The sequence below is a fragment of the Garra rufa genome, chromosome 23, assembly GCF_049309525.1.
Source record: "Garra rufa chromosome 23, GarRuf1.0, whole genome shotgun sequence".
NCBI classification, from domain to species: Eukaryota; Metazoa; Chordata; class Actinopteri; order Cypriniformes; family Cyprinidae; genus Garra; species Garra rufa.
The window spans coordinates 4,918,546-4,945,800 of record NC_133383.1 but is presented as its reverse complement, the minus strand read 5'-3'; the positions used below and the strand labels follow the sequence as shown (position 1 = coordinate 4,945,800).

The following is a 27,255-nucleotide window of genomic DNA, read 5'->3' as shown; positions in this document are numbered from 1 at the left end:
GTATATTTGTAGCAATAGCCAAAAATACATTGCATGGGTCAAAATTTTTGATTTTTCTTTTGTGTCAAAAATCATTAAGAAATTAAGTAAAGTTCATGTTCCATGAAGATTTTTTGTAAAATTCCTACTGTAAACATATCAAAATGTAATTTTTGATTTGTAATATGCATTGTTAAGAACCTAATTTGGACAACTTTAAAGGTGATTTTCTCAGTCTTTTTGATTTTTTTGCATCCTCAGATTTCTGATTTCAAATACATGTATCTCAGTCAAATATTGTCCTATCCTAACAAACCATACATCAATAGAAAGCTTATTTATTGAGTTTTTGTCAAATTTAACCTTATGACTGGTTTTGTGGTCCAGGGTCACATATAAATAGTGCATTTACCGGTATGGGGTGTTAGAATGATCGGAAAAAAATATTTCCTAAATGAGAAAACTCACGTGAACGTCGGAAAGCTTTGATGATACAAATCCAAGACGTCTTTGTAATTACTGTCCATTTTGCACATTTCGAATTAAAAGCACAAATCGTCGGGAAATGAGAACAGCAACTATTGTCACACTTGCTCTGACTGCAGCAGGTGGTCTGCTGTTAGCTTAGCTAGCTACATTAAACGCGCTTAACTTAAAATGCCAAAAACTAAACGTTTTAAAGTGTGGCTATATTTCACTAGAAATGACTCTGACACCGCGACGTGTTGCGTGTAAAGGGGGAAACACGTCAAACCTAATGAAACATTTGAGGGCACATGGAATAAACTTGAAAGCAGAGGCATGTACCGTGTTTGACAGTTTGCGGACATCAGCTGGGATTGAAGTCCAGTTGGAGCGCTTCGAAACAGTGAATCATTTTGCGACGCAGTGGTTTACTAATTCGTAAAAAGTTTCAAATAGTTTCAAAAAGCTCCGTTGATACTCTGCTCACTTTCTCTATATAATGTATTAGTTGTTTGAAATAAAATCATTACAATTAATAGGCCTAACTTGCTATGTTTTTATTAAATTGTGATCACATTAGACCGTTTTCGTATTAAAAACATTTCATGACGTGACACTCGTTATCTGGTTCTTGCCTTAAAAAACCGGGTGTATAATGTGCGTTGTTAACAGATTACACTAACAGTTTGGTCAACCTCCGCCTACGGGAAGAGAAAAAAGTTTTTAAAAGCATCCCCCCTTTGCTTTTTTTTCACAAATCGCACCGTCAATGTGGACGCCCCTTGCCTCAGTCATACCAGGACATGCAATAAGTCAGGAGAGGTGTCTCTTTTTTCAGAGAAGACAAATATGGAAATATTTCTGCAACAGAATTGCTGAAATTTGAAGCTGGTAAATTATTGTAGTTGGGTTAGGTGGCTTAGGTTTTGTTGTTGTGTTTTGTATTTACATAAATATCAATGTATACTTTAAACTTTTATTGCATTGTTCAATTTAAAGAACGTTTTCGTTCAATAAAAATTATATTCTTGTGTCATCCACCAGTTTGTGGCTTTTTTAAAAGTATCTGTTCAGGCACCGTTTTGGCACCGGTACCGTTTTAAAAGTATCGATTTGGCACCGGTATCGAAAAAACCCCAAACGATACCCAACCCTAACTATGTGGAGAGAAATCATTTCTTTATGAGTGAAGAAACACATAAACGTCTTGGATGACAAGGGGGTGAGTAAAATATCTGTAAATGTTTGTTCTGGAAGTGCACTTTTCCTTTAAGACACCTAAGGCTGTGAACAAAGACAAGGTCTGAACCGATGGTTATGAAGAAAGAAGCACTTGCGAAAACGTTAAAACGAATTACGAAATACTGCTGATGCTGAACACAACAAGAGTTTAGTTTAGTGAAGCGGGCAAAAACTAGAAAAGCCCAAAAAGTAGGCATGTGACCTGGCAAAAACAATCCAAAAGTCAAGTTTGTCCATCATAGAGGGCCCGAATAACACTTTTTAAAACCCATAATTATTTCCACAGCTCTTTACAAGCGAGAAATCACTAGGGTTACGAATGTACAGTCACTCTTAAAAAACAGTGATTTGGAAATTAAGTTCATACGGTGCTTTGACGTAAATAAAAAGTTTTTTTTTTTTTTTAAAAAGACAGCAAAATCATTATAAAATAATAAGAAACAGATTCGGCAGTCAAGCCAAAGCAGCTGCTGGGTGGTCTGATGCAGCAGAACAATAATTCAGTAACACAAACAAGCCAGTGACACGGACGTTTTGTCCCACAGAAAAGTCAGGACGTCGCTCTCGAGGGGGACGAAAAGGCAAACCGAGGGTGTGCTGAAGATCTCCTGCTGTTTGGAGCAAAGTCTTAAGGACGCTGGGTTTTAAACTGAAGGCAGAGGATGTGAGAGTGGACTAGAATGACTTGGATCCTCTGATTTGACTTTAGCACTAGCACTAGAATGGCACATCGGGCCTTTGAACCAAATACGGCGGATGATGAGGTGCATCCCTCCTGTTCGCTAAAGAGAAAGGGATGCACCTCATTCCTTTCGCTTCTCTTCTGTTCCCGGTTATTTTACTAAAGGCGTATGTGATGACAGTGTCCATTTTCTGAATATATCACACTTGATGCGTTCCAGAAAGCGTTCTTGCTTTGTTTAAAAAGAGATGGAGAAAGAAACGACGTTAAGAGATGAACGAAAGAGCGTAAGCTTTTCCCACACGCGTTAAAAGTAGCCTGAATCGATTTCAGAAAACTCCACACCCAAAAAGACATGATTTTGCAGGGGCTGTTTTGGGTTTATTCTGTGTAAGGCTTCATGATCGTCACAGTGGTTTCTTAGTGTGGGATTAAAAGGCTACGTAGCTGGAAGGAGAAATCAAATTCACTCCATCCACATGTCTCTGAGCTCGTGTGGACCGGTCTCTGGAAATTTTTTTTTCTTCTTTTTTTATTTTTTCCTGTATTTTTTTGTCACTGCGTTGAGGTCATGATCGCTTCTTAGGTGTTTCAGGAGCGTCTGGCAACAACAAAAACAGTTCCTGTCGGGGAATAAGAAAGAGAAAGATCGTACACAGTCATTACTGGACAGAAATGAGGAACTAAAAACAAATTCAAAGATTAAAAAAGACAACCTGAACAGAAATGGTACATGAACTTCTCAGAGGCTGATGGCAATGCAATTTTTGAGTGAATCAAGGCATTTTAAAGGATTAATTCTCTTCTAGAACACAAATTTACAGATCATTTACTCACCCCCTTGTCATCCAAGATGTTCAGGTCTGTCTTTCTTCAGTCGTAAAGAAATTATGTTTTTTGAGTAAAACATTTCAGGACTTCTCACCATATAGTGGACTTCTATGGTGCCCTTGAGTTTGAACTTCCAAAATGCAGTTTAAATGCAGCTTCAAAGGGCACTAAATGATCCCAGCTGAGGAAGAAGGGTCATATCTAGTGAAACAATCTGTCATTTTCTGAAATAAATCAATATTTATACACTTTTTAATCACAAATGCTCATCTTGTCTAGCTCTGCAATGTGCATTCGTCCGGTTCAATACAGTTAGGGTATGAATGTGCAAAGAAGATCAAACGGCCTTTACAAGATAAAGGTAAAACAGCTATGTAGGAGGATTTTGAAGTTGGAGGAGAAAATTAGATGGGAGTTTTTTGACATACCCTAACTGTCTTGAACTGGAGTGCACACAAAACAAGCATGTTTTGCTAGATAAGACCCTTCTTTCTCGGCTGGGATCATTTAGAGCCATTTGAAGCTGCATTTAAATTCACAGGCACCATAGAAGTCCACTATATCGAGAAAATTCCAGAAAATTTTCCTCAAAAAACATAATTTCTTTATGACTGAAGACAGACAGACATACACATCTTAGATGAAGGGGATGAGTAAATTATCTGTACATTTTTGTTTTGGAAGTACAATAGTCCTTTAATGCTCGAGCTGTGCCTAAAATCCTGTTTCCAGTCAAAAATGAATGGCCGTTTAAAAGAAGCTTGTAAATCTCTCATTATGCTTTATTAATCACCCACCTTTGGGTTCAATCTTTTTGTCAACTTGTTTTCTTTCAATTAGCACAGGTTTTGTATTTCTTTAATGAACTGATTGATTTTAGGCCTTATTGATCTGAGCTTATGCACCTTAGTTTAGACTGAAATAATCATTAGTTGTAAATCTTTTTGTCAATGTTCACTTAAGAGCTGAGGCTGCATGAGCACAGACCAATGAGGCTTACGATTAATTAGTTAAAAAAAGAAATACAAAACCTGTGCTAATTGAAAGAAAACAACAAGAAAAGATCGAATTAAATTAGGGCTGCAACAACTAATCGATAAAATCGATTATTATCGATAATGAAATTCGTCAACAATGATTCTCATTATCGATTAATCGGGTCCGCCCCACAGTGCACGTACAACTCCAGAGGATTACGCCAAATTACAGCACTGAATGACGCATTTCTATAGACAAAATGCATCTAAAAATAGTGGAGGAAACAGACTGAGATGCTGCAGGATAGTTACATGATCCAAGCTGCCCAAAACATGAGAATTCCTTATTTTAAACTTGATGCTAATAGAGTAATGGCTTGCCCTGTGAGGCGCTTAGAGATCCGTTTGCATCCTCAGTATGAAAACTTTTAGTTTACGGTCATATCATTATCTGTAAATATCACAAATTCACAAGAGCATTTCCATTTATGCATAAAAGTCCATTCTGGCAGTCTGTGTTAAGTTTAAATCTATACTGAATCAGTGTTGTTTTTGACAACCATCTTAGATTTAGTCTTAGTCTTTTGGACTAAAATGCTTATTAGTTTTACTCAAATTTTAGTCACTTCTATATGTGATAGTTTTAGTCCAATTTTAGTCGACGAAAAGTCAAAAAGGTTTTAGTCTAATTTTAGTCAAAAAAAAGGGGAAAAAGTAGTCTTTTAACAAATTAATGTAGGTCAGTAAGTATTTTGCTGTTGGGTAGTGTCACTTATAAGTTGTGAAAATAGCAGATCTATAGTTCAACACATTGTGAGCTTCCGGATCGACTATTTTCACCAATAATTACAATAATGAAGGAATGGTTTTAGACATAAAAGACATATATTTGAAATACACCCATAGGTCCTCTCGCCGTTTGCGACCACCCTGTGTGCAAACTGCCGCCATCATGTTTAATCCCGTCTGTCTGAGTGACAACAATGTGACGTGTTGAGCACTATGTGCGCTGCACGCCAGGTGGTGGGCGTAACCAAACAAGAATAGAATGCTAAACCAAACAAGAATAGAATGCTAAAACGCTTGCCATACTAGTATGGCAAAGAGTATTTAATGTTAAAACGGCTTGCCATAGCGGCAGATACTTTTTAGGTTTTAATTGGCATGCACAATTAGCAGAAATGTCATGCATTTTAAACGTCTGACGGACCACCCCCTAACATTTTCGTCTATTCTCAACGAAAACTCACACACGTCTCGTCATGTTTTAGTCATCAAAGAGCCATTTTCCTCTCGTCATCGTCTCGTTATCGTCATGAAAAAAAGTGCCGTCAACGAAATGATTTTGTCATCGTCATCGTTGACGAAAACAACACTGTACTGAATGAGCGTGTCAGACAAGAACACAGACCGGGAGGCAATTAATACTCAGTGTAAAAAACATTTATTTTGCCGAAACATCTGTCGTTGAATGTTAAATTTAGATTTAAATACAACATGTAGTGCACATACCTATTTATGGAGGGTAGGAACTGTATGGCTGTGACCGTGGCAGATTCTTACCACCGCCGGTGGTGCGGTGTTTTATAGATAAATAAATGAGGCTCAAACATTATTCACAAACGTGCGTGTTTGAGCAATTCCGTCGGTGAACAAGCAGCCTACAAAACGCTAAAATAAATCAACGAAATAATACATTTAAATAAGAAAGTTTTTAATAGCAAAGTAATTACATTTATTTTCGTTATTTTAGTTTATAAAGTTAATTTAGAAATATATTTGGACCACGTTTTATTTGTGAAATTAAAGTTTTCATTTTTTAAAGTAACGACCGCAAGCGGTCAGCGGCAGACAGATCAATTTAGCCTTCTCAAGTCATCACGATTTAAATTAAAATCCTTAGATATAAAAAAAAAAAACTTAAAGCATATCACAATATTAGTTTAATCGTTTAACCTAGATAAATGTGTACTACTAGGCGCATATCCAATTGTTTGTTTGGAGAGTGAAAGCTTTTGCAGGACATGGTGCCACCAGAGCTATGTGAAACTTCATTTTTGCTCATAAATGTAAGAGTAATAAATTGACTTTAAATTATTACTTCACTACTATAAAACAAAATAATTCAAATCGAAAACAAAACTCTTTCATTAGCTATAGGCCTAATCCATAAAGATGCATTTAGGCTTTAAAAGCGCGTCCAGCGAGCAGCGAGTAAGGATCGTCAACTTCATCTTTGCGACACTGACTCAGAAAATACTAGTTTATTAATAAATAATTTGAATATCTCCTTACTTTTCCCCCGGCACATTCATGGTAATTGCTTTAGCTGGGGCTTTGCGGCCAGTTTAAGTTTACTGCGTGCATCTGAACGCGGGACTCTGCTGAAGGCACTGGCGCTGCTGCTGTTGGAGGGACACTAAACACCGCCACGGCAGAATAAGTAGCAGAAACACTCTATTTTATGCTTGTTAGTGTGTTTTTCTTCAGATATTTGTCTTTTCTCTTTATTACGACAGGTGAATTGTTGTAAAATGTTATCCACTGTGTTTTCATAGCATTCAGAATGTGGAATAGTGTGATTTTGAAAAAAAAAAAAATATATATATATATATTTTTTAAGCCAACTAATCAATTAATCGAAAAAATAATCAGCCAACTAATCGATTATCAAAATAATCGTTGGTTGCAGCCCTAAATTAAATACTTGGTAACAATAAGACAATTTTATGCAATTTTGTAGATTGGTCATTTCTGACTGAAAACACCACAAGTTAATAAGGTGTGGAAAAAAGTACACAAATTATCACAAGCTTTGGGAAGTTTGTTTCTGGAAAAAAAGTTCACTAAAAATTTCAATAAAAATTTCCTGACCCCTACACTCTTAAAAATAAAGGTGCTTTAAAAGGTTCTTCACAGCGATGCCATAGAAGAACCATTTTTGGTTCCACAAAGAACCATTCAGTCAAAGGTTCTTTAAAGAACTATCTCTGTCTGACCTTTTTATAGTCTGAAAAACCTTCTTTTACAACAAACAACCTTTTGTGAAACAGAAAGCTTCTTCAGATGTTAAAAGTTCTTTATGTAATCATTTAGGCATAAAAGGTTCTTCTATGGCATCGTGAAGCACCGAGTGTACGTCATGCAAAATGTTCATGTCTTTCTTTCTCAGTTGAAAAGTAAGTAAGGATTTTTCTCCATATAGTGGACTTCTATGGGGTTGAAGGTCCAAATTGCAGTTTCATTGCAGCTTCAAAGGGCTCTACACGATCCCAGCCGAGGAATAAGAGCCGTATCTAGTGAAACGATTGGTCATTTTCAAAAATAAATAAATAAATACAATTTATAAACTTTTTAAACACAAATGCACGTTGCATTAATTCTGTGATGTGCATGTGCGTCTTCACGCATTATGCAATCACATTGGAAAAGTTACACACAAAACTCAATCTTGTTTTCTCCTCCAACTTCAAAATCATCTGACATTGTAGTTTACCTTTTTTGATAAAAGGCCGTTTGACTTCCTTTGCACGTTCGCTTTGTAAACACTGGGTCATTACTTCTGCCTAAGCCACAGGTGCGTGATTACGTAATGCGTGAGGTCGAGTAAGTGCAAGATGAGCATTTGTGGTTAAAAAGTATATAAATTATTTTTTTCTTTAGAAAATGACCCTTATTCCTCGGCTGGAATGGTGTAGAGCCCTTTGAAGCTGCATTGAAACTGCAATTTAGACCTTCACACCATTGCCCACCATTGAAATCCACTATATGGAGAAAAATCCTCAAATGTTTTCCTCAAAAACCTTAATTTCTTGTCGACTGAAGAAAGAAAGACATGAACATCTTGGATGACATGGTGGCGAGTAATTATCTGTAAATTTTCACTCTGGAAGTGAACTACTTTTTAAGTTCTTTATGTAAACAGGCTTGTAAAGTATCAAAAACAAATGTAAATGTGTAGATTTAAGAAACTTAAATCTGTGACTGAAGATACTGTGATGTATTGTGATGAAAAGTGAGCCGTCGTACCTGTGAATTGGACAGTGCTGAAATCCGAGTCTCATCTGTGACTCTTCTGCTGTTGCATTAGACCCACGTTCTCATAGACTCGAGAGCTGTCGTCCCTCATGCTGAAAAAACACAGATTTACATCTTAACCAGACATCATGAGACAAGTTTTCAACTTAGCTGGCCTGAAATCAAAACTAAGCCTGGAGAGAAACTGCAGGTAAATAGGGTAAAAAAAATGAACTAATAGTTATGGCCTTACTTACCCAGCTGATTGATTACATTAATAATTGCAAAAAAAAATTTGTATTACAAGTTTTCTAAAATGTTAGGTTTAAATATGCAAATTATCCATTATTTATAATGAAATATGCAGTAATTTGCATACATTTCTAGTACAAAAATCAACACTGGATGAAGACAGTTTCAAAATTCTTGTTTAATTTTTAATGATATACTAGAGTCATATGTTTTTAGGAAGAATTCTCATTTTTGTCACTCCATAATTCAGAAAATACTTAGAACAGATAGAAAACTATATATTTTTACAATTTTGGGGGGAATCAAATGTTTTATATAATCAGGCAAATTATATATGAACAAATCCCTTTGTAAAAACCTTCAGGATATAGACTGGAATAAATATGTAAAGTTTGGTTTGTGTAAGTGCTACTGAAGTGGACATGTATGGCTCAGTGTAGGAGAAAAAAACTCATTTTGAGAAAACAGCCTTTAAAAATTTGTGACCCTGGACCACAAAACCAGTCTTAAGTCGCTGGGGTATATTTGTAGCAATAGCCAAAAATACATAGTATGGGTCAAAATTATTAATTTTTCCTTTATGCCAAAAATCATTAGGAAATTAAGTAATTATCATGTTCCATGAAGACTTTTTGTAAAATTCTTACTGTAAACATATCAACATGTAAATTTTGATTAGTAATATGCATTGTTAAGAACTTAATTTGGACAACTTTAAAGGTGATTTTCTCAGTATTTTGATTTTTTTGCACCCTCAGATTCCAGATTTTCAAATAGATGCATCTCGGCCAAATATTGTCCTATCCTAACAAACCATACATCAATAGAAAGCTTATTTATTGAGCTTTCATATGATGTATACATCTCAGTTTTGTAAAATTACCCTTATGACTGGTTTTCTGGTCCAGGGTCACATATGGATTGCAATTGAAATCTATTGACACAAATAGATAAAGTGCTATAAAAGAAACACTTGACAGTGTCTTTTGGATGTTTTCTTTCAACTAGTCTGAAAAAGCACTTTACGAAAAACCAAAAAGCCCAAAATAACTTGACAGGTGCATGAAAAACAGTTTTTTTTCCTGCAGTCACTGGTCGTACTGCAAACAATTCATCTGTGCATTTCCAAAAACGTGTGTTTATTTTATTACACTTCATCCATTTGCATCTGTATTCTTAAGGTTTTTATAGTAGGGTTTGTTCATATAACATTCACCAGATTTATATAAATAATAACATGGTGAAAATGCATTTTTTCTGTCTGTTGACAGTATTTTATATTCATCTAACAAAATTGACATCCCAAAAAATCCATAAAAAGCTCTAAAATGTAACCAAATTGAAGTTTTTGCACCTGGCTTTTTCCAGTGTTCGAGAAATGTATGCAAATGAGTGCATATTTACTTAGATAGCTCATAATCTTCGTATTTAAAAACATGTCAGAAAACTTAATCTGTTTCCATTCCGTTACGCAACGCTCGCTTTTCATAGTCCTTCCAAAATGTCTTTAATTCACAGATTTATGAGAAACTTTCTCTCTAAAATGACAAACACATATTTCCACTTAATAAATGATTGAAACTGTGTATGTGGTGAGGTTTGGTGTGTAAATGCATGCGTGTTCTCACTCGGCACAGGTTGGTGTTGGTGTGCACGGTGGCAGAGGGCTCTGATCTCCTGCGGTCAGGTCAGATAGAGAGTATTTGATGTTGGTGTACTCGCGTCCTTTAATTTTACTTTTCTGAAAGGGAATCAAAACAAACAGTCCATGAGACAAATTTATGATGGGAACACTGCAAATCTACACCATTTTGCTCCTCTCTTTATAAATCTGCTGTCAACAGAAGAAAAGCTTTAAAGTTTCCTGCAGTTTTCTGTGAAAATAAAAGGTCTAATGATTGTTGTTCTATAAAATACCATTATTATTACTTCATATCATTATGTAAGTTTTATTTCATAATGTAACAGCATTATTACAATTCTAATAGTTCTCATTTTGTATTATATTTAGTCATTTTTTAAATGTAGCAGTAGTAATAATAAAAATAATAATCATAATAAAACAGTATTATCATTATTTTACAGTTATATTTTATATATTTTATTGTACAGCTATATAAATCAAATTCTAATATGTCACTCTGGATCACAAAACCAGTCATAAGGGTCTTTTTTTTTTAACTGAGATTTATACATCATCTGAAAGCTGAATAAATAAGTTTTCCATTGGTGTAAGGACAATATGCGGCCAAGATAAACTATTTGAATCACTGATATCTGAGGGTGCAAAACATTTTTTTGGGGAAAAATAACCTTTAAAGTTGTCTAAATTAAGTTCTTAGCAATGCATATTACTAATCAAAAATTAAGTTTTGATATATTTACGGTAAGAAATTAACAAAATATTAGTCTATGAGACTAATTCATGTTGGCAACACAGCAAATCTACATCATTCTGCTCCTCTATTTATAAATCTATTAAGCTTCAAAGTTTCCCTGCATTTTTCAGCCAAAATAAAAGCTCTATGGTTTAATAGTTGAAAATTAGTAATTTCGAGACATTTTTTGTATATGCTCTTATCTAATTTTGTGTTACATATATTGTACTTATTATTTCGCCTTTGTTCTGCAAAAATAAAACTCTATGGTTTAATATTTGAAAGTGAATAATTTAAGACAGACTAAATATTAGAACTGTAATTTTATTGTTGTTTTGTAAAAATAACAAATAAAATAAATTATTATTTTCTTAACACTTCACAATAAGGTTCATTAGTTAACATTAGTTAACATAAACGCTGTATAAGTGTTGTTCGTTATTAGTTCATTAATCCTAATTATGCATTATTAAAATCACAAGTTAACATTAGTTAATGCACTGTGAATTAACATGAACAAACAATGCATGACTGTATTTTTATTAACTAACATCAACAAAGATTAATAAATTATGTGATAAATGTATTGTTCATTGTTCGTTCATGTTAGTTAATAAATTAATGTTAACAAATGACACCTTTTTGTAAAGAGTTGCCATTATTTTATATTATATGCACATTTTTAAATATGTTTTTTGTTTTACAATAGAATAGCATTGTGATATAGCCATATTACAATAGTAAAAACTATGATTTTGCATAATAATTATCATGATTTCACAGTCTTATTGCTAAAAAAATGAAAGTCAAAATATGCTAAACACTATCAATAGAGTGAAATGCCTCTCTTCTGTGAATAACAGTGTCATACACACCTGTTCCTCCTCTATGCGGCGCTGTAGAGTCTCAATATAATGCTGCACGGCCATGTAGATGAAGCGATACTGGGCCTCTGTCTGTACCATTCCTGAACGCTGAGATCGCACCATCTGGATAGTCTTGGGCACGTCGATATCACAGTCCACTCCTGCGCAACACAGACTGCTGATCAGATCTAACTTCAAGTAAACTTGCTACTGTGGCCTAGCTTAGATTGTAGGGCCTAGTAGTTAACAAAAAGGGCATTAACAGATGAACAATGTAGATGTAAGGACTTCACCCTTTTCTCTGATGATGTCTATTAAAATATCGATCACGATAAACGTTCCTGTTCGTCCGATCCCAGCACTGCAGGAGAAAGAGAAACAAAAAGTTTATAACCAACAATCACACTCACTTGACAAAAATATGTCAAACTACATGTCTAAGTATAAGAACTAAAAGACAAACATTTTGATTTTAAGAGATGATTTAAAGCAGTTCAAGTCTGTTTTTAGGGTTTCTGCAGGTTTTATGAAAGGAAATTTAAGATTAAGACCAAGTAAAGAAAATAGGAAGCACAATGAGTTGCATTATAAATACTTTGAAGTTTCATGTGTTGAAAAATTAGAAAATCAATCAAAATACATGACGTTTATGATTAAAACTAACAAATATCTGCCATTGGACTTAGTATAAGTCAACTTAATTCAAAGGGAAAACAAGTTTTCATTCCCCATTGACAGATATTTGTGACCCTGGACCACAAAACCAGTCATAAGGTTAAATTTTACAAAACTGAGATGTATATATATAAATAAGCTTTCTATTGATGTATGGTTTGTTAGGATAGGACAATATTTGGCCGAGATACATCTATTTGAAAATCTGGAATCTGAGGGTGCAAAAAAATCAAAATCCTGAGAAAATCACCTTTAAAGTTGTCCAAATTAGGTTCTTAACAATGCATATTACTAATCAAAAATTACATTTTGATACATTTACAGTAGGAATTTTACAAAAAATCTTCATGGAACATGATCTTTACTTAATTTCCTAATGATTTTTGGCATAAAAGAAAAATCAATAATTTTGACCCATACAATGTATTTTTGGCTATTGCTACAAACATACCCCAGCGACTTAAGACTGGTTTTGTGGTCCAGGGTCACATTTGTTCTTGTTTTAAGGCAAAAACAGTTTTTTCATGCACCTGGGCTTTTTGGTTTTTCATACAAGTGTTTTTTCAGACTAGTGGAAAGAAAACATCCAAAAGACACTGTTAAGTGTTTCTTTTATAGCACTTTATCTATTTGTGTCAATAGATTTCAATTACAATACATGTTTTTAAAGGCCGTTTTCTCAAAATGAGATTTATCTCCTGCACTGAGCCATAAATCTCCACTTCAGTAGCACTCACACACATCAAACTTTACATTTTTATTCCGGTCTATATCCTGAAGGTTTTTACAGAGGGATTTGTTCATATAGAAATTGCTTAATTACATACAAAAATGTATTGCCTCCCGAAAATTTTACAAATATATTGTTTTCTGTCTGTTCTAAAGTATTTTCTGAATTATGGGGAAAATACCCCAAATTCCCTCTGTAAAAAGATTTGACTAATTTGTCAAAAAAAGACAAACAATCATTTTGAAACTGACTTCATCCAGTGTTTAGATTTTTGTACTAGAAATGTATGCAAATTAGTGCATATTTCATTAAATGTCTCATTTGCATATTTAAACCTAACATTTTAGAAAACTTAACTACATTTTTTTTGCAATTATCAATGTAACCAATCTGAATCAACTGAGTAAGTAAGGTGATAACTATTAGTTAATTTTTTTTACCCTATTTACCCTATATTTACCTGCAGTGTCTCGCCTTAAGCATAAACGCACTTAATTTTGTTATATTTCTCAGAAAACGAGACTTAACTCATAACTTAATTTTGCATCTAAAGTAAATGCATCTTGATTTGAGGATGTTTAGATATTTGCGTAGACCTTTTTAAGACCTTAATTTGTGCAAGTGATGCAGTTTTAAAACCCACAGAAACCTTAGTTTTTGATTGTGTTCTCATAACCTGCAGTGCACCACGATGGGTCCAGCCCCGGTTATGCTCTCCTGCTTCATTTTGACCTCCTCCAGGAAGTCCAGCACGCCGCCAGGGTCTCCAGGCACACCGTGGTCAGGCCAGGCGCGGAAATGGTACTGCCACACTGTACGCTCAGTATTACCCTACAATATCAGACAGATCACCGGTATTAGAGAAACACTCCTGTGTTTTGGGGTGATTTAAACATTTTGGTTTATCTTACCTGTCCAACTTTTGACAGCTTCAGCTCTCGCAGGATGTAATCGTGCGCCAACGTTTCCTTCACGTTCCGCACGCGCATGGCTCCGTACTCCTTCAGCGCAGACACGTCAGGCCAATACTTCACACACTTACTCTGTGGAGGAAAACACAATGAGTCTCAGCATATTTCAGATAGAGCTATCAACTATCCCAATGTTGGATATGGTTTAGCGTGATTTTCATATTACAAAGGCTGTGATTTATTTAAATAAATATATGCGCTGCATGTTAAGTTTCAGTAATGGTTTTACATTCTACTATTTACATGGTGTTCTACATGTACGTTTACATACAGTTTACTAAGAGGAAGTGAGAATTCTTATGTAAAAAAAAAAACTATCGCTGCTTCCTGTATGTATGTTGTCTTTGTTGAGTTACACTGCAGATTTCAGAGTGAAGCAATATGCATCAACATATTTCCACATTTCTAATGAAAATAAGGGAATAAAAGGGTTGTGAAATTTCTGGAAAAATTTTTAGGACTTTAGGAAAGTTTTGAAAAATGGTCGAAAATTTTACACCCCTTTGCAACCCTAGTTATCATCAAAAGAGCTTTAAAGTCTCCCAACAGATTTCTGCCAAAATAAAGGTTTTATGGTGTAACATTTGAAAATGATTAGAACGTTTGAGAATTAAGACAACTATTATAATTAATTTAATTGTACTGTTGTTCTGTAAAATGAGAACTCTTTGCTAAAATAACTCTTTTCTATTTGAATTCCTGTTATGTATTTTTAGCATTATTACTCCAGTCTTTAATGTCACATTATACATAGCTTTACTGTTACTTTTGATCCATTTAATGCATCCTTTCTAAATAAAAGTTTTAATTTCTTTAAAAAAAATAAAAATAAAAGTTTCAGAATGAAGCAATATGCACCAACTATATTTGTGACACTGGACAACAAAACCAGTCTTAAGTCGCTGGGGTATATTTGTAGCAATAGCCAAAAATACATTGCATGGGTCAAAATTTTAGATTTTTCTTTTATGCCAAAAATCATTAGGAAATTAAGTAAAGATCATGTTCCATGAAGATTTTTTTTAAAATTCCTACTGTAAATATATCAAAATGTAATTTTTAATTTGTAAAATGCATTGTTAAGAAACTAATTTGGACAACTTTAAAGGTGATTTTCTCAGTAATTTGATTTTTTTGCATCCTCAGATTCCTGATTTTCAAATAGATGTATCTCGGTCAAATATTGTCCTATCCTAACAAACTATGCATCAATAGAAAGCTTATTTGTTGAGCTTTCATATGATGTATATATCTCAGTTTTGTAAAATTTTACCTTATGACTGGTTTTGTGGTCCAGGGTCACATTTCTAAATTTCTAATGAAAATAAGAGAATAAAGTGGTGGAAAAATTCTTGAAAATTTCCAGAAACTTTCCAGAATGCTATTTTATAGAAACTTTCAGAAACTTCACACCCCTTTGCAACCCTAGTTACCAGCAAATAAGCTTTAAAATCTCCCAACAATTTTCTGCCAAAATAAAGGTTTTATGGTTTAACATTTGAAAATGATTAGAACATTTGAACAGCTATTATAATTCATTTTTTAATTTTACTGTTGTTCTGTAAAATGAGATTTTAAAACTCTTTTTTTAATAGTGTAATTACACCCTCACAAACAAGTGCAGCAAAAAAATATTTGTATAATTCCCATTTTCATTTTAATAATGAAAAAAAAGTTTATAGTAAGTAGATGTGCTTTGTCATAATTGTTTTTTTTTTTATGTCTATAGTTTTATGCATTTTTATTATACTTTTAGTTATTTTAGTTGATCAAGTTACTAAAAATGTTGCAGAAAAGCCAACAATACATGTATGGGTCAAAATGATAAATTTTTCTTTTATGCCAAAAATCATTAGGATATTAAGTAAAGATCATGTTTCATGAATATATTTTGTACATTTCCTACCGTAAATATCAAAACTTCATTTTTGATTAGTAACATGCATGGCTAAGAACTTCATTTAGACAACTTTTTTGCACCCTCGGATTCCAGATTTATTTTCCAGAAAAGTTTGTTCTATTCTAACAAACCATACATCAATAGAAAGCTTATTTATCTCAATTTAAAACCATTTACCCATATTACTGGTTATTTGATTTTAAATAATAAAACAGTTTTTATTGTTTTAGTTTGTTTAAAAAAAATTTTAATCACAATTTAAATCATAAATAACAATTTTTTTTTAATAAATTAGATCTAAATTACGCAACTCTACTTTCGCCAACTAAGTTTTGAAAAAAACATTATTTCGCATTATACAAACTTTCTGCCTATTCCGATCTTTCTTTTAACAATACAACACCCTGTGAACCAGAATGAAAATGTCTGTAACTGGTCCAACCATTAGGAAACACCTCACCTTTCCCCGTTCCACTTCCTTTGTGGTCATAACGATGACTCGAGAGTTCTCCTGGAACACCATCCTCCAAAAGTCACTGATGGTGTTTTGCAGACAGCCCTGCGTGGCGATGTAGCTCCTCTTCAACTTGGAATTGTTGCTTTTAGTCTCGATATCAGGCTGAAAACCACAAAAAAACGTTACTACACTTATAAATATTTATTCATTCTGACTGGACATGAAGGCACCTTTATTACCATGATGATGTTGGCGTTGATGTAGTCAGAGCCAGGTTCGTTGGCGTCACCGTCGGTCAGCACGACTCGCGTGTGGTCGACTGAAGAAGATAACAATATTAATGACAGTAATCGTTCATAAACGTGGCACACGTGATTGTGAGAGTTTTGCATAATGCTGCTGTTGTTGTTCACTCACAGGGAAGAATGTTCTTATATCTGTTCTTGTTTTTGTTTTCTGGCCGCTGACCCTCCTTGCGACTGTAGAGGAGTTTACACTCCTGCTGCTGAAGCGTCTGTGGACAAAGAATTAAAAATGATTGTCAGAACTTGACTCTTGATGCAGCATATATTGATTGGTCAGTCTGTCACTAAACTGAATGCTGATTGGCTCTCACCTCAAACTCCTCCCAGAATCCCTGCTTGACCTTATCTGTGGTCTCTGCCAGCTTGCTGAGCTCTCGTACCCGACTTTCGATCTCTGCTGCATTGATGCGGGTAGTGTTCAGAGGCTGCAAAGAGCATAAAACTGCATTAGAAAACTCTTGGGCCAGGAATAATCTTGTTCAGTTCATCTCAAATAAGTGTTTAGAGATGTCAAATGCACCAAGTACATATACATTAGTGTTCAAAAGCTTGGGGTTAGTTGGATTTTTTTGTATGTTTTTGAAAGAAGTTTCTTCTGCTCACCAAGGGTACATTTATTTGATTAAAAAAAACAGTAAAAACTGTAATATTGTGAAATATTTTTGTAAATTAAAATAACTATTTTCTATGTGAATATATGTTCAAATGTAATTTATTCGTCTGATGCAAAGCTGAATTTTCAGCATCATCACTGCAGTCTTCAGTGTCACATTATCCTTCAGAAATCATTCTAATATGCTGTGCTTGATATTTGTTGCTTGAGAAACATCTTTCATTATTATTGAACAGAGTTCAAAAGAACAGCATTTATTTTAAATAACAATTTGCAACATTATAAATGTTTTAAGTGTCACTTTTGATGCTGAAAAGTATTAATTTCTTTTTTTTTTATTCTTACTAACCCCAGTCTCCTAAACAGAAGTATATTCATTTAGCAGACAATTTTATGATTTACAAGTGCAATTCTCAACGCATGATTACTTCAAATGGTCAAATACACACCTGTTTGAGCTGCAAGACTGTCCCCAGTGTTTCCACCATAGGGTTTTTCTTGTAATGCTCCACCAGATCTGTGAGCGAGTCGAATTTCTCCCCACCGCCAACATCAAATTTCAGATCATGCTGATAAAACGATAACAGAAATTATAGCCACTTACATAACATAACACAGATAAACATCCTTTGTATTACTGTGATTTGGAACTAAATGAACAAACTCACTATAAAAACAGGTTTCCAATTATTTAAAATACACTGCCAAGTTTCAAGATTTTGAACAGTAAGATTTTTAATATTTTTTAAAGAAGTCTCTTTTTATTTGATCCAAAGTACAGCAAAAAAAACAATAATGTTGTGGAAAAACTGTTTTCTATTTGAATATATTTTAAAATGTAATTTATTCCTGTGATTTCAAAGCTGAACTTTTAGCATCATTACTCCAGTCACATGATCCTTCAGAAAAGATTCTAATATTCAGATTTGCTGCTCAAAAACATTTATAATTATTATTATGTTGAAAACACCAGAGTAGAATTCAGGTTTCTTTGATGAATAGAAAGTTGAGAAGAACTGAATTTATCTTTTGTAACATTATAAATGTCTTTATTCTCACTTTTCATCAATTTAAATAAATAAATAAATGAAATAAATAATAAATGCTAAATAAAAGTATTCATTTCTATAATTTCTTTCCCCAAAAAAAAGCTTTTGAATGTTGCTATAGTGTATAATGTTACAAAAGCTTTTTATTTCAGATAAATGCTGATCTTTAGATCTTTCTATTTATCAAAGAATCCGGCAAAAAAATGGTAAACTGGTAACTAGTAAATACTGATAATAACAATTTTAAAAAAAGTTTCTTGAACAGCAAATCAGCATATTAGAATGATTTCTGAAGGAAGACTTTGATCACAGGAATAAATTACATTTTTAAACATATTTAGTTATTTTAAATGGTAAAAATATTTCACAGTCTTACTGCTTTTGTTGTATTTTGGAGCAAATAAATGCAGGCTTGGTGAGCAGAAGAGACTTTTAAAAAAACATTAAAAATCTTACTGTTCAAAACTAGACTGCTATTTATTAGCAATAAATTAGAGCAGATGAATGTAGAAGAAAATACATGAAAAGTATTCAGATTGCAGAGTCATATCTTTTCATTTAATAAACAAGTAGAATATTTTTTAATTTGCATTATTTAAGCTCACTAAGTGACTAGTTGGTTGTTTAACACCTAGTTACCCATCCTAGCCCCTTTCAAAGAAATAAAAGAACTTTACCTGACAGCGTATCATCACATGTGTGACTTTGGGTTTGCCGTCGCTGGTTTCTGTCTTGTCATCTCCAGTCCGTACGGACAGCACAAAATCTCCCGGGTGACTCTGACTTTCCCTCACTAGGAAGCTTCCATTCTTGCCCTTCTCCGTCAACAGCTTCTCGGCCTCACGACCAGATAGGTGACCATGAAACCACCTTGCAAAAACATAAAGGACAATGCCAGAGAAGAGTGTTTAGGATCAGAGTCAGACGCCAATAAAAAGGCCTATAAAACAGAACTATCGGCTCATGTTGTCATGGAAGGACAGACACATGATGAGCTATGCTCACACTCACCTCTCAGAAGTGGGATCGGCACAGTTGAGCGGGTATTTCAGCTCAATGACGTCTCCGTTTTTCTCTTTCAGCTGTCCGTGATGTTCCATGTAATACTGCACCAGCTCAGCAAGGGTGGCAAACTTCTCTCCACCGTACAGGTCGTAATAGTCTCCCGTGTTTTGGATCTTAATGTGAGTGACGGCACCATTTCGCCTAGTGATGAGAGGAGATTCAATTCAGTGTGCATGAAACTTCAGTTAATAATAGCAGACCTGTACGTAACATTGCCATATAATATGGAGGCACCGAATGTTCGGCAAGTGAAATTATTTGTCTGAAAATAGCAAAAAAAGCTCTTTAGGTGTTCGGCCGGATAAGACAAATAAATTATTAGGGGTGGGCGGTACACCGGTGTCATAGTCAGCACCGGTGTGACATTGCGCCACGACATTGATTTTTTAATACCGTCAATACCGTAATAAATCAATGATGTGCCTCGAACGGCTGCATTTACACCAATAATGGCAAATTCAAAATAATAAGGCATTACATTTTCTTCAAACGTTCAGTTGTGGTCTGAATACCTGTCCTTATACTATATATCTTGTTGTAAATAAAAAAGTAAAACATATTCGTATCAGCTTTGCAGGTGGTTAGGTAAAAGGGGAGTGGCCATTAAACGACTGGTGAAACACTGTGAAGAAAGGTCGGGCCTGTAGCCTATACCAGGGGCGGAGTGGCAACCGAAGGATTTATACAGCGGATCACAAATTGAGCGGGCGCGAGGCGAACTAATATTGTATACAATTTAATTTTCGCACTTTCAATATGCAGGGTATAGAAACCGCTTTTAACTGAGTGCTCGCGCTGTTTACTTTTACTTTCGATTTTGCGATAACGCACACTCTGTGTAAATGGAGCAGCACATCTTACAATAGATATTTGTCAGTGAGTACAAGATTGCAGCAAATCCTCCAGTCTATTTTTGTCATCTCTCTTTACTTTCGACCCGTGATCATTCAAATCTAAAGGTCATTGTACACTGAGTCCGATTTTCGTATGCGTTTTTTTAAGTTTTCTCATATTCGCCATCCTTTTCAAAATGCTTATTATGGATGCGAAAATGCAGAAAATCAAACACGATCCGAATTTTTTTATGACGGACGAACGTTTCAGAGGCAGTGTGTAAACTCGATTAACATAACCTGTATTTTTTTTTTTAATGTGCAAAAATGTCAGATGAAAATTTCGCACTCATGTGTGCAATGACATTAACTCCAGCAGCTCGTGTTGGATGCAGGGTTGCCAAGTCTGCGTTTTTCCCCACAGAATTGGTCTACTTTTAAACTGTTGCTATGGGTTGATTCCCCCAGTTATTTAAAGGTTTTAAATATTGCAGAAATTAAATTTCAATAAAAAATAATTTTTGTTTTGTTGTACACTGTTAAGTAAGATCTTTATGTTTTTTGCAAAATAAATATGTTGAGAATGCATAATACTCTTCCATGTCTCTTTTTGATAAGGATACCTACCATTTACTTATTATATTATAAAAAATATTAACTTTATTCACATACTAAAGGGACAGGACAGGCTACTCCTCCCAAAATGTACCAAAAAAAGTAATACCGTGATATTATACCGTCACCATTCAAAAGATAAAAAATACTGTGATATTAATTTTAGGTCATATCGCCCACCCCTATAAATTATACTGAACAACGACGTGACGCGATCAAATAGAGGCGTGCACTAATGCAGCAAACATGTCAGTAGTGTGGAAGCACGTCTGTCAAAGAAAGACGCAAAAATCATTACAAGTACCATCAGTGAGAGACTGTTTAGAACCGCATTGCATTTCTTTCCTTTTTTTTCTTTTTTTTTAAAGATTTATTTTTGGCATTTTTGCCTTTATTTGATAGGACTAGGGCCGGGACTCGATTAAAAAATTTAATCTAATTAATTAGAGGCTTTGTAATTAATTAATCGAAATTAATCGCATTTTAATCGCATGTAAATATTTTACCTGAGAACAGTGAGAATTAAGAATTTTACATGGATTTTTAGTATACCATTGAATAATGACTGAATACATAAGCTTAAGCAACAAAATATTGTTTATTTTTGTTCAACCAAGTCCAACAGACCAGTGGAATATTGCCATTAAGTGTAGCAAGAGGCACGTTCTTTAACGAGTCTTTCATTCCGAGAACTCTGCTCTTGTGTTTGCTTAATTATGCATTTAAACGTTAATGACCAAACCTATCATTATAAAAGTTGCTGCACATGGAATATAATGCGGATAACATTTAAAAAATAGTTTTTATCAGGTTACACACTGATTATTTATCACTCAAACCCCTTTCTCTACCTGTCCGTTGGTCGCGTATATCCTCCATGTTTGTAGTTTTTTAACACTTTTTATGCGTGTTTGTAGTTCTAATTGAATCCTCGTTCACGGCGCTGTGTGTTGCGGGCAATATTAGCAGTTAAAAGTGTGCATTGATCGTTAAGTAGTAGACCATCCGGGAATCTTTGGAATACTTTTTAAACATACTACGATTTGGGACATACAATACTATTTAGGACGGACGTCTTTGGCTTGTCTGAACGCTAGTTTGTGCTCCAGTATAATCGGTCCGCCTAATCTCATCCAGTGAGAAACGTTCCGCGGTGCAAAACTTAGTGCGATTAAAATGCGCATTATTTTTGTGTAATTAATTAATCTAAATTAAAGCGTTAAAGTCCCGGCCCTAGATAGGACAGATCAGAATTGACAGGAAACGAGGGTGAGATAGGGGGCGGGGTCAGGAAAGGTCCTCGAGAATTATAATTATCTTGCATTTATGACAAGCCTCCACAAGCTTTAAGACTTGCGGGTGCCAGATGTTCAGACGGTGGGTGCCCTCTTTACATGACTGAGTACTGAGTAATCAATGTTTTAAAGGGGTTTTAATTTAAGGTGTTTAAATGCTTTATGATTTTATTACACAACATTCTCAGTGTCTTGTGAAGAGAAATAAACAGACGCTGAATACATTAAGCTACTAAGTGTCGCTGGACAGCTGACAGTCATAAACACAGACATTTACACACAAAACTGTATTATTATGATGGATATCAACACTTTTTAAGGTAAATAGCAGAGTTTAGTTAGTAGTTTAAGTTGAGAGTAGGGATATAACCATATCAAAATTCTCACGATACGATAATTTAGTGATTTGAAGCCCACAATGCGATATTACTGCAATATAAAAAAAAGACAAATGAAGACTTTTGTATATTTTAAAATTAAACTCTTCTTTCTAATGAACTTTAAGAGTTCAAAATTAAAAGCAAAAATCAGAAAAAAGTTAATTGACTTGTACCTGAACTTTAAAGGGGACTCAACCCTCTTTTTATTTGTGGTATACTGTCTCAGTTTAAATTACATTCACACTGGTGTTTTACGAAGCCAAACAAATTAGAATGTAATAACTACAATTTTATATTATTGTTATTCCTATGACAGTAATAGCCAGCCATATTTTGCAAAACAATTGCACTGTAAAATAAATGAAAAGGAATATTTCATAGGTATATTATTTTTGCATTACACTACAGTAGGGAAATTACAACACTTCTTTCCTAATTTTTACACTTGAAAAAATGACTTTGAATTTGGACTGCAGTAACGTTACCCATTTAAACTGCAAGTTGTCAGCAATTAATACTGCACTTTTAAGTTTTATTTTGATGGAAACAACAGGAGAGCTTTTATTTTGACAGAAAACTCTATGCACCTCACCACAAATCTAGTGAAATGCTGTAATCATCTGCCATGAACATAAAGCATAACTAGTGGCCGTTGTGTTCCCAAATGCACGCTAAACTCACAGAACATGCAATAAATGAGTTCAATGCATTCACTGTGAAATGAGCCGTTCTGAGGTGCGGAAAACACCAGATCATCTTCGTTTACACGCAGCAAAAATAGACTTGATGAAAGTATTAAGCTATATTGTGCTTTCAGTTTTAGTTTGTTTGACAGATACTGTGCCAAAGCACAATGGCCCACAACACAATTTTAAAGATCTTTTATGTTAGAATAAGAATATATTTTAAAGAACTACACTTTTTGCCTATCGAATGTGACCACGATGTTGATATTGTGATACCACGACATTGATAATACCGTTACATCGCTAGTAGAAAAGTATATTAACATTATATCACTTAATGAAATCCATCTGGTAACACTGCAAACCAGAGATGGAATTTAACCTTTTTGTCCACCGGCCAGTGTGTCTGGTGGATTTCAAAATCTACCAGCCACTAAATGTTTTTACCAGCCACTTTATGTTTTTAACAGACAATGTGTAGCTGCATGTGAAAATTAATACTACAAGATCTATTATACTTGAGCAGTTTATTTAATCTCAAGTCTCAATGAAATACTGACATTTTCACCGATTTTTTCTATCATGATACAGAGCTATCTTCACAACTACACAACTTATAGCCCACATACTATAACAGCCTAGATATTTTATGTAGCCTAATTTGCGCACATTGGGGAGTCGCTCTCTAAACGCAGGGTATTAAAGTTGCTTTTGAATGCACGTGCGCGTTTTACTTTTGGTTTCGTTTTTACTATAGTGCGAAACTCTCGGCAGCGTAGAGCGTGCATTCTAAAATACAAGAGATTACTTAACAAAACCATTTGGGTGGACACCAACGGGATTTTGAAAAGCGTTCTTTTCAAACTAATGGGGGTGCTAATTTCCTTCCCTGCTGCAAACGCAGGAATTTCTGCCTTTTTTAACTTTAAATGTGAAGTTTTTTAACTTTTAAAGTTAGCAGGATATTTTACACTGCAGCCAAGTGCATAGTATATATCTATTTTTTCAATAAACGCTTGCTATTCTCAGCCTAAATCCTGATTCATCTGTCCTTTCTCACCTGACAGAGAGTGTAAAGTCTCCAGGGTTGCTTTTGCTGGGACGAGCCAAGAAACTGCCGTCCACACCACGAGTGAGGAGAAGGTTCTCCGCCTCCACTCCAGTGATGTTGGGGTGGAACCACCTAAAGAAACAAACACAGGCAACACTTTATCACATGAAATAGCGATTGCATGGAATAATGCTTCAGACAACAAGCAAAACATCTACTGACCAATAAATGGACAGTAAGCATGAAGGTACCCTGGACCACAAAACCAGTCATAAGGGTTTCTGTTGATGTGTGGTTTGTTAGAATAGGACAATATTTGGCTGACAAACAACTTTTTGCAAATTGTTTGGAATTTTTTGGCCAACTTTTTGGAATCTGAGGGTGCAAAACAATCTAAATATTAAGAAAACTTTAAAGTTGTGCAAATGAAGTTTGCAGCAATGCATATTACTAATCAAAAATTACATCTTTATATTTTTATAGTAGGAAATTTGCAAACTATCTTCAAAATATCCTGATCTTTACTTAATATCCTATTGATTTTTTGGCATAAAACCAATCATTTTGACCCATTACAATGTATTGTTGGCTATTGCTACAAAAATACCCGTGCAACTTATGGTTTTGTGGTTCAGCGTCGCATATGAAAAAACATAATTCAGAATCAGAAGCCAGAGTTGCAGCTCAAAAATAAAGCCACTTTAGCACATTTAATATGGAGGGATCTGTTATTTTAGTATTACTGAGACACTATTATAGTTGTTATTATTATTTTGAATCAGTTTTATTTTTATATTTCTCATTTTAATTTTAGCAAATGTTTTAGTATTTTTTGGTTTTAATAATTGTAATAATATTATTACATTTAATAAATAGTTATTTTTAATCATTAAGTTTAAAAAAAATCATAATTTTAATTGTTATATTTTAGCTTTTATTAACATTTTAGTTAGTCTTAGTAATTGTATTGTGTTTCTATATACGTTTTAAATATTTCTTCATAGTTTTTATTCGTTCGTTTTAGTTTTAGTTGTTTTAGTACAAGCTAAACTAAATTAAAATGAATAGTGTTGGCTTTTGAAATTGATTTGATTTTATTTCAGTTAACATTTATTTTATTCCAAGAATATTGGAATTTATTTACAGAATATTGGAACAAAATTGTGCATTATATGCCTCTGCATACGTGTGTATTTTTATACACGGACACCAAAAGTACTTGCAACAATAAAATCAATGCATTTTGCATGTCACAAACAAATTTTCCTAAATGATAACTTTTTGTCAAATGTTTTCTCAAGTGATCATAGATTTGTCAGTTTGCTTCTAATGCAATAACATTTGTGATCCTGGACCACAAAACCAGTTTTAAGTAGCAATAGCCAATAATACACTGTGTGGGTCAAAATTATCGATTTTTCTTTTATGCCAAAAATCTAAATCATGTTCCATTAAGATATTTTGTACATTTCCTACCGTAATTATATATAAAGTTAATTTTTGATTAGTAATATGAATTGCTAAAAACTTTAAAGGTGATTTTTTTCAATATTTTGATTTTTTTGCACTCTCAGATTCCAGATTTTTCAGATACTTGTATCTCAGCCAAATATTGTCCTATCCTAACAAACCATACATCAATGGAATGCTTATTTAATCTAAAAAAATATATATATCAAAAAATGTAGACATTGCTAATGTGATTAATTATGCAGGCATCTAATAATCGTATTTCTATCTATCTACTATGCAAATCACATCAAAACAAAATCAAAAAAGCTGTCCAGATACATGATCTACAATAAGCAAATAAACACAAATTCACACCACACTGCTGTCAGCTCATATTTCAAAACACAGAGCCATTTTCTTGTTGATCATCCCTATCTGTGGTCATATCTACAATGTGACCTGTCAATCATTATCAGCTGATATGAAACAGGACCATTAATAAAGCTTTTAATGTCCAAACACAAGTAAATTCAAAGTAATTCCTCATTAGACCGACTCTTTTAGACTCAAACATGTTCAGTCTCGCCCTGTTGGGTTTAAATCATTAAACTGGCTGACATTTAAACTAAACGCGTTCATTTTCGCACTTTACAGACTTAAAACACTCGAAACAAACATTGGTTTGCTTTATTATGAAAGCAAGATACCCGACAGTGACGAGAAATGCTAAATAAATGAGAAATTAGAACAATATTGGGTTTGTTTTTGCTTGTTTCTCACCTTCGGGATGTCATCGCTCCCTCACTCTGTTTACTGTAATTTCACTCGCTTTCCGGGTAAAAACTCAGTTTAAATCGACAGTCCCGTGTTCAGCGCCTCATACGGCAGCGGGTCCCGCTCGGTTTGGGTTGGGACAGACGGACATGAGTGATAAAATGACGGGAAAGAGGGACCGGGAGCGCTAGGCCGCGGCGGCGGAGAGTTTTCTGGAGTCGATTGGAAAAACGTCACCAAAGCTGCGACACACAGAACGCGACGCGCCGCACTGACGCGCCCTCTAGAGGCGGAACACAAGAATAACAGAACAAACAAAAAATAATGTTATTAATTTATTTTAATTTAATTTTGTTTTGTTTGCACAAGATTTTAAGTTAAAACAAATTTGTATATAAATAAAATAAATGATAAAGTAAAGTTAAATTATTTAACGATATTCAAATTGAAACATGAATGTATAAGAAGTTAAGAACTGGCTACTATACAAAATACACAAAAATTAAAAATGTCTATCAGTCAGAAAACGATCAAGTATTGTGAATATAAGAGAATAAATATATCAGATGTTGTTTACCATTTTAAGGGAAATAATGTCATTAAAATATTATTGTTAATTAAAAAATATATTATAATTGAAACACATGAACGTATAAAAATTTAAGAACTGGCTGCTATAAAAAAAAACACAAATATTACAAATGTCTATCAGTTA

At 34.1% G+C, this 27,255-nt stretch overlaps 1 protein-coding gene across 1 annotated transcript; it reads right to left on the bottom strand.

The window, feature by feature from the left end:
* Nucleotides 1–830: 830 nt before the first annotated feature.
* ptpn11a (protein tyrosine phosphatase non-receptor type 11a) lies at nt 831–26,742 on the bottom strand. The gene is made up of 16 exons (XM_073829888.1): nt 26,547–26,742; nt 24,324–24,446; nt 19,401–19,595; nt 19,067–19,259; nt 17,790–17,909; nt 17,039–17,152; nt 16,840–16,936; nt 16,662–16,741; nt 16,426–16,584; nt 14,006–14,137; nt 13,771–13,925; nt 11,983–12,050; nt 11,699–11,850; nt 10,074–10,186; nt 8,206–8,306; nt 831–2,991 (listed from the first exon to the last, which is right to left on the bottom strand). Exons 1-15 carry the CDS (start codon nt 26,558–26,560, stop codon nt 8,237–8,239), a joined length of 1,785 nt encoding a protein of 594 aa, XP_073685989.1. The 5' UTR covers nt 26,561–26,742; the 3' UTR covers nt 831–2,991; nt 8,206–8,236.
* Between the last annotated feature and the right edge of the window lie 513 nt (nt 26,743–27,255).

Excerpts from the sequence above, each read along its gene's own strand:
- ptpn11a (XM_073829888.1), bottom strand. Across the intron at positions 17,910-19,066 it reads ATGTGATGATACGCTGTCAG|CATGATCTGAAATTTGATGT; the intron begins GTAAAGTTCTTT and ends TCGTTTTATCAG. Across the intron at positions 14,138-16,425 it reads AGGAAGTGGAACGGGGAAAG|AGTAAGTGTGTGAAGTATTG; the intron begins GTGAGGTGTTTC and ends TTTCCTCCACAG.